Source organism: Phocoena phocoena, chromosome 11, assembly GCF_963924675.1.
Source record: "Phocoena phocoena chromosome 11, mPhoPho1.1, whole genome shotgun sequence".
In the NCBI taxonomy this organism is placed as follows: domain Eukaryota; kingdom Metazoa; phylum Chordata; class Mammalia; order Artiodactyla; family Phocoenidae; genus Phocoena; species Phocoena phocoena.
Window position 1 is genome coordinate 37,294,378 of NC_089229.1, and position 18,600 is coordinate 37,312,977.

Genomic DNA, 18,600 nt, shown 5'->3' on the forward strand with positions numbered 1-18,600 from the left:
TGATTTTTATAATTATATATATGCAGTTTGTTAATAATTAAAGATGCTTTTTTAAAAAAATTATATCCATCTTCTGAATTGTTGTATCCTCAGTGCTTAGTGCAAAAGTTAGAATGTTATAAGCACTCAATTAACAATTGTTGAATTAATGAGTGAGGGATCTCATTTAGAGAAGTTTGGCAGGTTATTGTTATCTATAAAAGTGCCATGGGCATAAAAAGCAGAACTTTTTAATATAAAATGTTTTCCCAATTATTGAGAAATAATATATTGGTGATTAAATTTCAGTTTTCTTGGCTCTACCTTTTACATTTAATAACCATTAGCTGAAGCTAATTATTACCTACATTCATTTATTTAATAAATATTTATTATAACTTTATGACAAATATTGTCCTAAGCACTGGAAATTCAACAGTTAATAAAACAGAAAAATATATATTCATCATAAAATGAACAAATATATAGATATATAATGAAGTGAAGAAAATAAAGCTGATTAAGGGAATAGAGAGCTGCAGTGGGGATTGGTATACTTTTTACACTCTCTTCAGATAGGGACTTCTGGAAGTGTTGACATTTGGGCAGACACTTAAATAATTCATAGAAGGAACTATATGAATATTGGGTGGGCTTGGGGGAGAGCCAGGCAAAAGGAATAGCAGTTGCAAATACTAAGGGGTGGACATGCTTAATATGGGATTTGAAATCACAACTAACTAATCTCTTTTTCCCTTGCTCTAGTTCCTGTCCTCCTCCCCTGCTCTACTTCTTTCCATTGCACTTATTCCTTTTTGGGGTAAAATATAATTTACTTATTATGTTGGTGGTTTCTGCACTTCTTTCCCACTATAGTGGAAGCTCTACAAAGAAGGGTATTTGTTTATTGTATTCACCAATGTACCCTAAATGCCTACAATAGCATATGACTCATAGCTTCTGCTCAGTAGATCGTCACTGTATCAGTTGACATTATATTTTGGGGCCTGTAAGGAGACTGTGTGGCCACTGGATAGTGTGCAGGGGCATAATGGCATGAAGTAAACCGGCAGGGCCATGATCAAATATTGCATGGCTTTGTAGGCTTGGGAAGGACTTTGGATTTTCTCTGAAGTGTGATAGGAAAGTATTAAAAAGAGTTGAGAGAAAGAGAATGGAATGATTCATATCATTCATATCAGAGAATGGTCTGATTCATATATTTACAGATCTTATAGGCTTCTGTATGAAGAACACAATTCACATTTTCTAGGAGCTCCTAGTTGAGTGGACAGGTGCACCAATATGCTAATAACTCACCTATTGCAGACCTTGTTAAGGACTACAACTGAAGTGCAGACTAGTGGAGTGAAAATAAAGATTCTGGACTGGCGAGACTTCATAGAAGAGGGGGCACTGGATCTGGATCCTGAATTTCAGTAAAAAGGGAATTCTGGGTAACAGAAGGCAATCAAGAAAGGCAATACAATCTATTGGTAAAAAAAAAATTTAGAAAGTAGATTTGATTCTGAGTGAGAGGGTAATGATGACACTAAGGGCTTTACATACATTATCTCACTTGATTTTCACACCACCACCAATGAGTTAAAACCTATTTTAATCTCCACTTCTCAGAGAAAGAAAACTGACACTCAGAGAGGCTAACTCAAAGTTTTATTAGTCAAGAAAGTAGAGGCATGGGGATTTGAATTTGGATCTGTTTGACACTAGAGCCCATGTACTGAGTTGATGATTTAATGATAATACAATCATAACTCAAAGACATATCCTATTCCTTGCATCTAATCAGTTCATTCAAATTAACATTTTTTGCATGACTGGGGTTTCCAGTGTATATAATGCTGTCCAAGACACTAATCATATTACTAATTATGTGTCCTTTTGATAATTAAATCAAAGCATTTATAATACAGATTTCTGCCTTTGTTATGAAATGTTAATATTTATGTTCCTTTCATTTATTTATGTGTGGTGAATGTTAATTACAGGGCAGATAAATTGAAGGCATTAATAAATGTCCACAATTTATCGTGACATAATAAACTCTTAATTCTGTGTCTGCATGGCCTCCTAATCAACAACTGCAAAACTGACTTGACCATAGTCATTTAGGTGTCTGTGTACATTTATAGCTAAGAAGGTGTGATTTGGTAATAATAATTCACTGTCAATACGTTCAAAATGAAGTTTTGCTGAGGTCATTCCCTAAGTGGTGGTTAATCATTCATTCCTTATTTAGTTATTGCACTGAAGAATGTACTAATAACACAAAACTGGTCACATGATCTGGATTTAGAAGAGAGGGTAAACATAAAAAATGGAATTTAATGGAGAACAAGGTGAAAAGATAAACTTCTCAGAGAGGAAATACTAGCCAGCAAAATTTGAGGACCAGGGTACACTAGATGAGTGTTTCTCAACCTGGTTCACATAATGGCACAAAGAGAAAATCATGATATTTCTATATCACAGTAATGTAGACAGAGGAGCATACTCAAGCCTACAATTGAGCACCTCAGGAGCTCTGCAAGTCCCAGACTTTGAGGAGTCACCCTGAAACTGAGAAACTGGTGTTGCAGCACACCTGTAACCTATTTGCAGCACACTAGTTGAGATGCTCTGCCCTAGTTAGCTCAGAAAGATTCATGGTGTGACCAAGAAGAGCAGGATATTGTTATCTCTTATATTCAGCTTGACTATAAAATAAAAGAATTGCACTATGTCAGTGATCCCTTAATCTTGTTTGTACGTTGAAAAACAAACAAGATTAGAAAAATACTAATTTGGCATCCTTAAACTAATTAAACCAAGATCACTAGAAGTGAGGCCTAAATATTGGTATTTTTTAAAGCACCCTAGAGAATTCTAATGTTGGAAGATTCTAATATTGCTAGATGATTGCTAGGGTCTTTTATGTCTCTAACTATCTGAGATTTTAAATAATGTTTGGAGATAGTATATAGCCACCTAAGTTTAGAGGCGAGTGAATATGTGGATGCATTAACGGGACAATCAAGGGAAATCCGTAAAAGAGACAGTCCTAGAAAAGAGATTGGAAGCCATTGGCAATGATGCTTAAGAAGATCCCTTGTAGCCCTGAAATTGCCAGGAAGCTTCTCTTTCTCGTTGTGACAAAATCAAATAGAAGTATCAGTCTCAGACTTTGAGACGAGAGAAAAAGATAAGCATAGGTGCAAATACATGTAAGCGTATAAAGAAAGGGATTTCACTGTAAAACTACTGTTAATCTGTGGAGGGTGAGTGAGCAAGCAGGGGATAAAGGCCTTAAATAGATTGGAGAAAAGTTTATTCAGCTGCTGTGAAAGGAGAAAGAGGGAAATAATGAGGGGCAGGCAGCTTAGGGAGCACTGTTGAGGTGGAGCCTGGCAAGCTTGAAAGTGCATTGGTTGTATGATGTGCTCCAGCAGCACACATCAACTCAGGTTGTAGCAGAGAAGATGGACAATTGGATTAAGACAATTCTTTACTGAATGAATCAAATAAAATTATATTAGGAAAATAGGATGATGATATCGGCAAGAAAATGGAAGTCATAATAGACCATGGATTCTTGGTTAGGTGTGGAGAGAGTGGAAATAAGAATTGGCTGGTAAATTGGGAGAAAACTGGATTAAATGATGTCTAGTTTCATGATATCCAAGAAAAAATATAGTGGAAATATAAGAATATGGGAATGAGAGAATGAGGATTGATTTTTCTGGGAAATACCCTCTCTACCATGTGGCAGGGATCCCATTAAAGTAATACTTCTGGCCTGACTTGTACTCTTCCAAGGAGAAATGATTTCCTGGGTAAGCCAGTCTGAGAGACTGAACTGGGATGCATGGCTTACTTTTTCGGTCCCTCATTTTATCAGTTTGTGGAACTGCCTGCCTCAGGGGCGCAGGCATTCTAAACTGCTTTTTGCCACACCGTAAACTTTGTAGCTTCTCTTAACCCACTCATCTATAGCCAAAGCCTTTAATTTAAGGAGGTAAAGTCCACTGATTTGCTCACATAGCTAAGCTATGTTCTTTAATATGGTTATGTTTCAATATTCTCTCTCTCCCCTACATGATTAATTCATACCATTCTCTCACTTCTCAAACATTCAAAACACCCTTCCCCAACCTACCCTCAGCTGATGGCCTTGCTTCTTAAGTTCCCAAGGATTTGCACAAACTCGTACCACCATAGTTACCAGCATAGGGACTCACATACTCTGCCTTCCACCTGTTATCAAATATGGGGTCCTCTTCCTCTGTAAAGCCAGTCTCTGTTCTCATAGATTCTGTCTCCTCTCAGCTACTCAAGGGCCTTGCTCCAGAAATTTGCCTCTTCTCCTTCTGCATCATCAGTTTTTCATATTCTACTAGAGCCTTTCCCTCAGCACATGTTCTTATTTCTCTCCTTCCTTTCTTTGCCAGCCACTGTCCCACTTCTTTAATTCCCTTTGCAACAATATGCTTTAAAGTGTTGTAGAAACAGTCTCCAATTTCTCTCCTCCCATTTTATCTTAAGCTTAACTTCAGTCAGCTTTTCTTCCAACCCTCCACCAAGCCAGCCTTCACATTGTTAAATCCGAGGGCCAATCTTCATCATAATTGATCTCTCAGCATCTGATACAGATGATCACTCTCACCCCTTGGGTTCAGGTTTATCACTGGCCTTTCAGGATGCAGTACTGTCTTGGTCTTCCCCCTCCTTTGCTGATTGTTTCTACTTACTCTCCTTTGCTGGTCTCCCAGGGTGCTTACTGTTGGAGTGCATCAGGGCTTGGGCTCTTACCTCTTCTCTCCTCTATGTACATTCACTTCCTGACGACTTCATTCTAGTCTTTTGGTTTTTACTCTGTATGCTAATTTGGGCTCCTGATTTGTATATTCAACTTCCTTTGTAACATCCCTGTTTAGATGACTAATAGAAACCTCAAACTTGACGTGTAAAACTGAGCAACTGAATTTTCCCCAAACCTGCTTCTGTGGCAGTCTTCTCCATCTTAGTTGGTGGCAATCTCATTCTTCCATTGATCAAGCCAAAAACTTGAGCAACTGCTCAGGTCAAAGGACTTGCAGTTGTACTGGATTGTTTTCTGTCTTTCACAACGACAACTGATCCATTAGGAAAATCTGAACACTTCAATAATATTAAAATAAATAGTTCATCAGATAGCCAGTCACCTAAAATTTTTTGGATGTATGAAATCAATCAATCAATCATGTGTAAATCCCCTTTTCATATTCTGTACTGAATTAAAATCAGTGGTGGATAAAGCAGTGCCAAGATATAATTTTGAGTTACAGTGTGGTTTTGCAATCAGATAAACCTGATTTCAAGTTAAGTGACTTTCTCACTTACCAGCTTTGTGACCCAGACAAGTTATAATTTTTCTAAGACTCAGATTCATTATATATAACTGAGGAATAAAATACCTCCTTTAGAAGGTTTTGTAAAAGTCAGCACTATGACTGGCATAGAATATCATTCAATAAATGGTAACTATTGAGCCATTGTTTTTGCTCTTAATAGAAAATAAAACAGGATAGTGATTGGCTTTAGCTTCCAAAGAAAATTCTTGGAAAAAGTATAATTAAGGAGGAAATAATGTACTTGCTGCCATGACAATTTGGCAGTAGAGATTTTAAAAAGAAAGAAATAGTCTAAAGATTAGTTTAGTCCACTCCACAGTTTTGCATAATATTGCCCTTGTTCCTGTGTTATTGCAATCTTTCTAATCTTAAACATGGGATTATGAATGGAGTGACCATCCATATAAGTCAATTGTTTTAATTGTTTTATTATTCCAAGCTAACCATGGTAATGTTATCCTAAAGGTCCTTGCATAGAATTGGTTACCATCATGATTTCTCTCATCCTATCAGTTAAATCTGTTTCTTCTGTGGTGGTATAAAGTGTTTAACATAAAGTGAACCGGATGGAAAGCATTAGAACATCTGTCTTGTTTGCTTGGAATATACCTTTATTTTCTTTAATATGGTATTTCAAAGCTCTGTGAATGTGTGCATGGAGAATTTATGTGTACATTTGGGTGAGTGGATACATATGTGTGCAAAGTGAGCTGTCTCAACATATATATTTAAAATCTATTTCCTAAACCGCTACATGGCATTATTTAATAAAAACAATATGGGTTGGTAGTTAGAATATCTGGATTTTTTCATTCTTCTTTTTGTACATTTCATTCAGCAAAGACTTGCCTGTTATGTACCAAACAGTGCATTCAGCCCAAAGTTGGACTGTTAAATGTACAACATATTAACTGTAAGAATCTGAGAATGAGAATAAAGATTTTTGAATTATCAGGACTAGTCAGCAAGTCAAAAAGAGATAGTTAATATTAAAATGCAATCCATGAAAAAAGAGAAGCAAACCAGCCAGAAGAGAATCTTTAAAGCATTTCCCAAATATTTATTGGATGCCTATTCTATGGCATGCATGGTACTGGTTTTTGTTAGGGACAGACAAGAAGTTCCATATAAGCCACAACTTTTGCACACTAAGGAAGCCTCTTTTACCTCAAACTTTAGCTAGGAATTATGCTTCCTGATTTAAAAAATAAAATTCAAATTCTTTATGAGCAACTGAGAATTCTCTATTCTGATGCAATAGTTCTAGTGCAGAGTATCTGAGAACATATATGGAAACTGGACAGTATATAAGATTTGTCCAGAGTGGAGGTATTCTGTTTGGTAACAAATGGCTAAGAATTTTGTCAATTTGTAAGGAAAATTGAAACTTAATGTAAAAACTGTACCGTATAGTATAGCATGTAGGGCATATTCTGGTTCAAGTTCAACATATAATACTATATATGTAGTTATCATGCCATAGAATGGACCTCCTACTTCTCTACTAACTCTTTTCATGTGTATAAAGTCAGAGCTCTGAAACTTTTTCAGATATCATTATAAAAACCTGAGCTATGTGGGCATCTGGTATCCAGAGTGGTAGATGAGGAAATAGCATCCTATCATAAAACTTTAATGTGATTTCTGTAAAATCAGACTAATGACATATATTTCAGAGCATGTAATAAACTTAACATAATGTAATGAAATTATTTACTTGTAGAATTTAGAGTTCTAATCAATTAATATTTTTTCTGCTAAAGGGCCAAACAAAACAAAAATACTCAATGCTGAATTTCATACAATTAATATTTGTAATTTAAGCATAAAGATATTCATAGGCTACCATCATAATACATGTAAACATTTGTGAAAATGTGGTTCAAGAGGGCTTCCCTGGTGGCGCAGTGGTTGAGAGTCCGCCTGCCGATGCAGGGGACACGGGTTCGTGCCCTGGTCCGGGAAGATCCCATCATGCGCGGAGCAGCTAGGCCCGTGAGCCATGGCCGCTGAGCCTGCGCGTCTGGAGCCTGTGCTCCGCAACTGGAGAGGCCACAGCAGTGAGAGGCCTGCGTACCGCAAAAAAAAAAAAAAAAAAAAAAAAAAAATGTGGTTCAAGAGAAACCAGAGTGAAAGAGAACAAAAAATATGAAAACAAGATAGCATTTAAAATTTTTCTAAGTTGAGTTCTGAAGACAGTATACGTGCAGGTATGTATGTGTATGTATGTGTACACAGGTGTAATGTATATGCACATATCTGTGTGTATATATGTACATGTGTGTATAATTTACACAATATATGTATATACATACATATATAGATACATATATAAAACTTTATGACATAATGTAAAAATATAACACATTATTTTCAAGATATGGATTCAAGCCAAATTTAATATTTTTGTTTTGCTATAAATGGAAGCTTGTCAATTTCAATTTCCATATGCTTGATTTTTTTTTCTTGGTCTACATGGTCACAAATCTTGAGGGATACTAAGAATTGTCTTTATTTGGGACACCCTCAGTGAATGGTTAACTAGCTAAAAAAAATTCTTGAACTTGGCAAAAAGTCTCTGAGGCATTAGAAGATTTTTTTTTTAATTGAAATACTTTAATGCAAGATCTCATTGCTAGACTTGATGACACCTGTTACATTGAGCATCTCGTTGGCATGGTACAAAATGCTGTTTCCCCTTAGTTCACCTGCCTTTCATTTCTGTTCTAACTGTAATAGGGGTCTGGTACATCATCTCCCTTCAATAAAGATTTGTTGAATCAATGAGTGAGTGAGTGAATGAACAAACCTTACAAACTTGCGCACAGCCAGCTGTATCAGAAAGTAGGAAACTCAGAAGCAGGATGTAAAAGTCTTGGCTATCTGTACAGGGTCATCTTTGCTGCGTCCTGAAAACTTCATGATATAAATACAAGGATACAGATATAGATAAAGGTGCATAATTATGAATATATATTTAGATAGATAAATAGATGATTGATATATACATGATAGATAGATAGGTAGATAGATAGCAATATATACTTAATTATCTTCCATATGTCATCCATATGGATTCACTAGGATGTATTTCCCATCTGGGCTGTAAATTTCACTCCATCTGGCATGACTTCTAACTGAATGCTTGGCTATAAAATTCTTTGTTATAATGCTGTGATGAAAATTGTATTGATATCTCTCCTCTCTCCTTTCCTCTTCCACCTCCTCCCTGTCTTTCTTCCTCTTCTTCCTTCTTCTGCACTCTCTCTCTCTCCTGTTCTTCATCCAGTATGACACTTTCCCCCTGAGCATTTATTGGAAGCTAACAGCAAATGAGAAGCCCTTTTCAGTGTATTCCTTTAACTCCCCAAATTCTTATGATTGTAGCAAATTTTTCAGCTTGTTATCCAATACCTATAAATGAATGAAAGAAAAGCTATATTGAATTGCTTGTCTTGAAGCAGAATATGTCTAACAGTTATTTGTTGAAAAAAAATTATGTTGAAGGGATATAAAAATGTTTGTGCTTAATCTTCCTGACAGGATATGAAATAGTATCTCTAAAGTATTTTTTTTACATCTTTATTGGAGTATAATTGCTTTACAATGGTGTGTTAGTTTCTGCTTTATAACAAAGTGAATCAGTTATACATATACATATGTTCCCATATCTCTTCCCTCTTGCGTCTCCCTCCCTCCCACCCTCCCTATCCCACCCCTCTAGGTGATCAATCAAAACTACAATGAGATATCATCTCACACCAATCAGAATGGCCATCATCAAAAAATCTAGAAACAATAAATGCTGGAGAGGGTGTGGAGAAAAGGGAACACTCTTACACTGATGGTGGGAATGTGAATTGGTACAGCCACTAGGGAGAACAGTATGGAGGTTCCTTAAAAAACTAAAAATACAACTACCATATGACTTAGCAATCCCACTACTGGGCATATACCCTGAGAAAACCATAATTCAAAAAGAGTCATGTACCACAATGTTCATTGCAGCTCTATTTACAATAGCCAGGAGATGGAAACAACCTAAGTGTCCATCATCGGATGAATGGATAAAGAAGATGTGGCACATATACACAATGGAATATTACTCAGCCATAAAAAGAAACGTAATGAGGTGGATAGACCTAGAGTCTGTCATACAGAGTGAAGTAAGTCAGAAAGAGAAAAACAAATACCGTACGCGGACACATATATATGGAATTTAAGAAAAAAATAAAGTATTTTTGAACTTTTTATAAAACCAAACTGATAACATACGTTTCAGAAGGCTTAATTTTTCCCAGAGGCAGAAGGGTATATTATATGACTTCTGGGAATCTTCTCTGTAAGTCTATTAAAAACAAGTGTCTGGCTTGAAGACTTTTATTTTACCCATTTTTTAAAAAAGTGTAATTTAGTTATCCTTTTGCTTTTTCATTTTCAGTTATTTTCTGTAAAAATTCAAGTGCTTGAGATAGCTGGCATTAAACCTTCTAGAGTTAATATCGTTAATTTACTTCTGTTGGTGAAAGCTATATCTTGAGAGATTTTAGGGAGTGGTTTGTGTGTAACAATTGAAGCAGACATATTATTTACCCATCATGTGTCAGACATTGGCTGAAAACCAGTTGCTACCATCAGCACGTTAAATTTTGTTTTACATGGTAATATTGTACTTTTTTTACTTTCAAGTTAATAATTAAAATAATCTTATTTTAAATCAGAGACAGTTAAACTAAGTATGAAATTTCTTGACAAGCCACAGCCATCCTGGAAAGCTATTTGGAAAGCTAACCAAAAGTATGAGAATATGCCTCTACATTTCATATATTTTTATTTTTTATTTTATTTTTGGCTGCTTTGGGTCTTTGTTGCTGTGCGCAGGCTTTTCTCTAGTTGCGGCGAGCAGGGCCTACTCTTCATTGCGGTGTGCAGGCTTCTCATTGTGGTGGCTTCTCTTGTTGCAGAGCACAGGCTCTAGGCACGCGGGCTTCAGTAGTTGTGGCACGTGGGCTCAGTAGTTGTGGCTTACAGGCTCTAGAGCGCAGGCTCACTAGTTGTGGTTCAGGGGCTTAGTAGCTGCACGGCATGTGGGATCTTCCTGGACCAGGGCTCGAATCTGTGTCCCCTCTAATGGCAGGCAGATTCGTAACCACTGCGCCACCAGGGAAGCCCTCATATATTTTTAGAAGACAAGTATGTTCTAATTTTACTTGATTTAATAGGAATAGGGTGTTCATAGACTGTCTCTTTACTAATTTCACTTGAGCAAATGTTTCTATATGAAAACACACACCTAGCGGACTTACTTCTTATGCCCTGAAATGTTTTCAGCCATATTTTCCCAACTGTTCTATTTCTATGCCATCTCATATCTTTTCACACATGGGTACTTCTCTTTGGAAAGACTTCCATCTCCTATTTTGGTGAGGGTCACTCTGATACATCCCTTGAATTAGCTTTTCAGATGACCTCACTTAGTCTCCTTTAGGTTAAGTCAGTCGTATTAATTAAACTGCATTTCAGTTGTCTTGCTAGTTAACTGTCTCTTACTAATTGATGTTTCTCCCACCAAATTTAAAGTTCCTTGAGCACAGATATTGTGTCTTTTATAGGTATGCCCCTAGCATCTGGCAACAGTACCAGGCCTCTATAACCAAAATGGATAAGGTAGGATTCTGTATCCTAGCAATTTTCAGAACTGGGCACCACTTTTATTATTGCTGCTAGGCAGAGATAGAAAGTTGAGTTGTCTCCAAATAGACCTTCAGAACAATGAAATAATGTTATTATCATAAATAGCCTACATAGAAAAAAGAAAAGTTTGGGGAAGAATATATACTTCGGCAATTTCAGCGATATTTAGAATAAAGCAGTGTGCTTAAAATAATTATGTACTAACACTATTTCTCCTTCCTACTTCTTTCAACATTAATTCATACTGCTTTCCCCCCCTCTCCACAAAAGAAATATGAAAAAGAAAGAACATATATTCTTATTGACCAAATACTTCAGATTTCCTAGCTTATATAGTTTGCTGGATTATGCAAATTCAGCAAATATATGAGATTATTCCAGGAATATGTGATATTATACCAGAAATATTTGATTTATTGTCTATTCTACAATAATAATAAGAAATATAGTGAGTCATTTGATCTAAATTATACCAGAACCAACTTACACGTAAGCATAAAAGTAAATGGGGGTTATAGTTGTACCATAATAATCTACTTGGCAAACAAATTTTTCCTTTAAATCCTGAGTTCCCAAGAAGCTTCAGGTTTTTTTTTGAGACATTTTTTCCACTCACAACTCTTGAGAGTATGAGTTACATGGTGCCACCCACCATAAGAGGAATTATGATCCCAACATTAATTTCAAGGAGGAAGAACCAAAAATTTATATATACATCACTGATTACCACAGCTAATATGTGTATATAGCTACTTTATTTGAGAATCAATGGAATAAACCCCATGTGGGCTAAGAAATCAGAAGGGTAAAAATGATTAATTTGAAAAACAAAATAATATGGCCAATTAAAATAATAATGGAAAAGGAAAACATGACTTTTCAAGTAAACTTGCAGTGATAATTAGAGTTATAGTTAAGGAGACTAATCATTTTAGCAAATAATACATACTTTATACAGGAAAAAACATTTTTTAAAAATAATTATTTGTGCTTAAAGAAAAAAAGGATGGGAGCACATCAAAGGGTAACAGGATCCACCCTGAAGGATCTCCCAGTGGCCAATGCTGGGACAATTTAAGCATCAAATAAATGGTATTATAACCCAAAGTATAAAATAAATATACCTGAGTCCATGCCAATATAAATAAATGATCGAAAAAATAATCAGATGAGAGAAGCAAATCTTCTGTACAGAAGAATTCCGTGTAACATACGTACCTACTCCCACCTCCAGGAGGTAAAGCTCAATTTCACCCCTCCCTATCACTTCTTTGAGAGCATGCTAATGACTAACTTCCAAAGAACAGAGTATGGAAAGGGAAAAATAGTAACTTTACAGTTGAAAACCCTAACAAATATTACTTTAACCAAGTGATGAAGTTAACATCGCTAGTAATATGTGGATATCATGTACACCCAATATGATGTGATGAGGTCACTTCATTAATATGAGGTGATGAGAAAGTCACTTCACCCCTGTGGTATTCTTTTCCAAAACCCATAACCCTAGTTTAATCTTGAGGAAAACATCAGACAAAATAATATAAGCATCAGATCAGGAGATATCCTACAGAATACTTGACTAGAAATTCTTGATAGTCTTCTAGAGACTATCAAGATCATGAAAAACAAGGAAAAGCTAAGAAGCTGTCACAGCCCAGAGGAAACTAGGGAACCATAGAAACTAAATAAATGTGGTACCGTAGATTAGAACCTAGGATAGAAAAGGGACATTAATGAAATGACTAGTGAAATCCAAGCAAAGCCTAGTTTAGTGAATAGTAATGTACCATATCAGTTTATTAGTTTTAACAAATGTACCATAGAAACGTAAGGTGTTAACAATTACATAAATTGGGTGAGGGATATATGGGAACTCTTCATACTATCTTTGCAACTTTTCTATAAATCTAAAATTATCCCCCAATTAAACACTTATTTAACAAGTTATCTTCTGATTTATTTAGCAGCTTGCTAAGTAAACAATTACCTACTTACATAATTTACCATAATATAGAAATCCCAACTAAGGAAATGAACATTTTTTCTACTTCTTCCCCATTGATATTATAAATTTGAATCATGACTAGACAATCAAAAGTAAAAATGAATAATAATTTAAGTTTTAAGAGCTCATCACCATCATATTACTTTTATAGTCTTCAGGTTCAAAGGAGGTGGTTCCTGGTTCTTGATTGTAAATAACTATGTCATCTTAGATACGTTCACAAAGACACTACTTTTGGTTCATTCTAGTCTCTGTCCTCCTGAAGTCTCCGCCTTTGAATGATGTGTAAATGGAACATTTATTTTTACCTCTAAAAAGTGTAAAGTCATCTGAATATGCTGTTTTATACAGACTGAATAATCTGTGTGAAAAGACATAGAAAAATGAACATGCATTGCAACACAGCCTAAATATTTGTAATCAATATTTTTAGTTCTTGGGTCAAAAATTTTCATGTATCTAAAATATGTTTTATTAATTGCTTTCTATATACATGAGATAAAGTTGTAATTATTTAAAACACATGTATGGTACTTTTTAAAGCATTAATTGTGAAACAATTTTTTGAGTTAATGTGGGGGAAATAAGAAAACAATGATTACATTCATATTCATGATGTTCTTTAAGAGTTTAGAAAAGTAAAAATAATTGAAGCATTTTATTTGATAAAGTGCCTATTATTATATAGCCTTACTGAATTATATGCCTTGCCCCTGAATGTCCTAGCCAGCTAAAATATGACTTGATCTATACATTTTAAAAAGAACTGTTCATTAAAAAAAAAAAAAAAGGCTTTAAAATTTAAAATCTCGTTGAACAGACTGGGATTAACAAAGAGATTTAGAAACATACAGAAATAATCATGATCAAATAATAATTTGTTACTAGATACAGCTTTAAACAGTATAGGAAGCATGCTTCAGGTTAGTCAGAAGAGGTCCTCTGAATTACACTGTGCATGCTTCCCTGAAATGAAACTGTATGTTATTGGTTAACCAGGATATTTAGCATAATCACTCTGCTAGACTGTGGTGGAGGGAGGTGATTATCACTGAGAACAGATGGGCAGGTCCACAGCACTGCCAGATTCTGCACAAGCTCCATTTATTGTTGGTTCTTGCTTTTTTTCCTTCGGTGTTTAAAATTTTTTTTTAAACATTGTATGTTCTAAATAACTAGCTGCACAAAAGGTCAGTAGCCGATGACCTTTCAGCTTAGATTTCAAATGTAGGAGAAGGATTCAAAATGCTATCACTGTGTATCTAAGAAGGATGGGGCAGATTTCATTTTACCCTCTAGCCTCCCTCAATGCATGCACGGATTTATCTGTACGCTAAGCTCTCTGCTCTGCATCTCTAGCTCCTTGTGGATTATATTGTCTCTCTGATCAGAAATGATTTTCTCGGATATGAACACCGTTTCTGGCTCCCCAAAAGTGCATCCTCCTAATGGGACCCGGTTTTACACTTTTCAAGTAAGTGTGCTTTAAATGGCTTCACTACTTAGGAAGTTAATATATAGTCAAACTTTTAATAAAGAGAAAAGTAAGGGAAGGAAAACTGCAAAGTGTGAAAGTATTAAAGGGGATGTAAGATATAGATAATGTGCATGTCAGTTTAATCTGTTTTTTTTTATATGGAGATGAGATGGCGTTAGGATTCTCTGTGAATTCAAGCAAAATAATAGTGAACCCTTAATTTTCACAAGGATTCTTAAATCTGCTACAGTATCATCTTTTGAGAGTTTATGAGTTATTCTCCTGAAGTTGTTATTTATGGATATAATATGGTGAAAATTACAGAGTTACTTCCCTGATATATCACAGAAAGGGTAGAATTAAAAGACATTTTAGGGAACTTTGCAAACTGTGTTCTCTGGGCTTAGAAAAATGTTTTGTATTTCATATACATAGCTTAACATAACTCCTGTTATTTAATTTTGTTATGTGTGCAATATACAATCAATAATACAGTAGCTTAAGTACCAGGTTTAGTATGCTTTTCAATTTGAGATAAAGTAGAAACTCATTAAGATGGAAGATTTTGTGTTATCAAAAAGTCAAAATGATTTACAATATAAATGTAAATGTGAGTTACAAAGCTGTTACCTACTAAATGTATTCCAACTGCCTGTGAATAAATCAGTCATCAGTCTAGAAAATGGTTGTCTAAAGTAAATCATATTCTACTTCATTTTTATCCTCAAATTGCATTTTTCAGTACTAAGGATTACTTTGCAATTCAGTCATATCATCATTAGATTAAAAGGAAAAATGAAACTCTTCTCTTTGTATATTTTACACTATGGGAATATAAACAGCCTAACATTTAATTATTTTAGCTATATAGTTATAATGCACTGAAAAAATAAGTGTAAAGACCTAGAGAATTAATATAGTAGAGGCAGCATGAATTCTTTTGAAAGGGGGCTCTGAATAAATGCACATCTGATTGATTAAAGTCTCTTGCCTTTGCAAACTATAGCAGTAGCTATAATTACTCTCTCCCCCCCTTCTTATACTTCTGTTCTTAATTCTGTCGCCTCTCCTGCCTTACACTGATGTCTACTGGTAGCGCAAGTCTGTGCTGTTACAGAATATATTTACTTCCCAGTGGCGATCAGCTTATTGTGGCAGTGACTCAGAATGCAATTGCCCCGGGGCTGCTCTACAGAATTATTACTTTTTTCTTCTCCATACACTGAGATATAAACACTCCTTACAATATATCCCATAGCTGCCTTTTAGGGGCAGCTTTTGACATTGGGTATTCTGCTTCAGTCTCTTAAAGTTTAAGGGTCAGTGAATTCCATGGCTCAGTCATGACACAGGCTTTTTACAATTCTTTCAGTAGATCTTGCTGACACATTTCCTGGCAGGTGATTTTCTTTGAAAACACACTAGAATGATTTTTAACCACTTATTTTTGTGTTGATGTTATAACAATTCATGTAAAAACACTAGGATTTCAGATAAAATAGAAGTGTTGGCAAATATGAACTCTGTTCTCCTACATTTTTAAAATCACAAAATGGTATTTGATCCTGACATTCATGATAACAGGAAATGTGTGTTTAACTTTTTGTTGCTATTGTTTGTTTTTGCTTTTGGTGGAAAAGAAGGAAGAAAGAAGGATGGTTTTTAAAGCATGAATATAAAGGTTTATAAAAGTTGACTCTTTGCTTTTATTTTCAAAGGACTGAATTAAACAGAATTATTTTTCTTATATATATATTAACCTATTTAATGCGGTATACTTTCTTTGGTTGAAATACTGTCATGAGAAATGAGATGCTGTAAAAGTAACAAACCGTTTGTCAAAAAATGTATCTTGTGGAAATGATTAGTTAAATTTTCAAAAGTGGTTCTCATTATAGAATGGCATACATGCATTTCTGAAATGATTCTGCATCAAGGAATTGAGATTTTAATGCTTACTTTCTTAAATTATTCTTGCACAAGAGTTAACATATGCAAAAACATTTAAGATAGCTTAACATGAATGATACTGAGTTTCAGTTCCATCTTCTCATCAAATGTTTAAACTAGCTTGTCATTTTTGCTGAAATTGTACAATATTAAATTTTAAAAGTAAGATATAGAATGTATTTGACCTGAAGGGTTCAGAGGTAAAAAGACAACAAATAAGAAGCTGAAGGATATTCTAATTACAAGCCTTTCTTTTTCATTGTATTTTAATTTAGCCAAATACATTCATACTTCTACACACACATGCAAATACTATTTTGTATAGACTAACACTTGATTTAAATTAATTTCCTTATAAATGAGACCTCACTTCAATATTCCGTGAAGATAATTGTGTCTGCATGTTTCTATTCAGAGGTTCTTAGACCCTGGGTGATGCCAACACCCAATTTGCACTATATATTTTGTGCATAACTTATCACCCAAAATCAAACTTTAGAGTATAGTTGCCGAGAATGATTTTTGATTGATGAAAATTAAAATTAATTATAATATTTGTGTGTATTAGAACTGTCAATTTATGGGGCTCAAATATATACAAATGGGAAACCTACCTTCAAACAAAATTATATTATATATATATATATATATATATATGTGAATGCAGTAAAAATTCTTTTAAATTTTATGTCTATAAAAATGATGTCCCACAGCTCGGTGCTTTGTGACCACCTAGAGGGGTGGGATAGGGAGGGTGGGAGGGAGGGAGACGCAAGAGGGAAGAGATATGGAGATATATGTATATGTATAACTGATTCACTTTGTTATAAAGCAGAAACTAACACACCATTGTAAAGCAATTATACTCCAATAAAGAGGTTAAAAAAAAAATGATGTCCCAACATCATTTCACATTTAGCTCTATTTTTGCAAGCAAAACCATTTAATAATGCTTTACTAAACTTCTAGATTAGCTAATCATGACTTAATGTGTTAATTCTCCCAGAGGTATTGATGAGCAACACGCTACCCCCTCATTTCCTAGAGATTAAGTATCTTCACCTAGACATTTTCAAAGTCTGCCCAGTCCTAAGATTTCATGGGAGTTTGTCAGTAGTTGCTAGGGACAGTAGGGAAGAGGAATACATTCTTTTCAGGTTCTTAATGTTTTCTTATTCTACATTTACCTATTTTATTCATTGGAGCTTTATGCAAGCTTTCATGAACTACAACAATAACAAACAGTATACTGCTATCAAAAACAAAGCAAAAGTGGTTTGTAAACCACTTCCTCAAACCAAAGGAATATATTTCTGATGAGAGCAGTTTTGATCTATTGAATCCACAGAGCAATTATTTCTGCTTAGAATACATTTCTTTGCCATTTCATCCTAGTATTAATAACATTAACTGCCAAGAACGTGTGTAAAAGTCTTTGACTGTTGCCCCCTGGTATCCACTGAAGACAAGAGAAAGACACTTTGTCACAAAACATGGAAACACATTAATCTGCCATTTCCATGTTTAAAATACTTTATGGGGGCTTCCCTGGTGGCGCAGTGATTGAGAGTCCGCCTGCCGATGCAGGGGACACGGGTTCGTGCCCCGGTCTGGGAAGATCCCACATGCCGCGGAGCAGCTGGGCCCGTGAGCCATGGCCGCTGAGCCTGCGTGTCCGGAGCCTGTGCTCCGCAACGGGAGAGGCCACAGGAGTGGCCACAGGAGTGAGAGGCCCGCATACCGCAAAAAATAAATAAATAAAATAAAATACTTTGTGTATCCCCTGTCCTTAAAGGATAAAATTCACTTCTTTAGCTTGTCATATAAAAGCTCTTCCTGGTCTGGAGCTCGTGCAACTTACTACTTTATTTACCTGCTTTCCCAGAAATTTGTCTGTATGCCTCTGTTCTTCGCCTCTTCACTGAACCTGCCCATTGGAAAATTGTTTTTGCTTAAAGACTCATCTCAAATGCCACCTACCCCGTGAAGCCTTCACTCATTCACCTGATTCATGCATGATGTATTAAGATATATTAAGTATATTTCCTTTTATCATTTGCCTGTTTATACCACTACTGAAGCAGTTATTATGCTTTTTTTTA

At 35.2% G+C, this 18,600-nt stretch overlaps 1 protein-coding gene across 7 annotated transcripts in view; it reads left to right on the forward strand.

The window, feature by feature from the left end:
• Nucleotides 1–18,600, forward strand: part of PPFIA2 (PTPRF interacting protein alpha 2) — a 473,000-nt gene that overhangs the window by 126,526 nt on the left and 327,874 nt on the right. For 2 of the 7 annotated variants that reach the window (XM_065886830.1, XM_065886831.1), the window contains exon 1: nt 14,465–14,545. The exons of the other annotated variants lie outside the window; for them this stretch is intronic. In XM_065886830.1, coding sequence (XP_065742902.1) covers nt 14,465–14,545 — 81 coding nt within the window. Of the gene's footprint in view, nt 1–14,464; nt 14,546–18,600 lie in introns of those variants that run through there. 7 annotated transcript variants of the gene reach the window in all.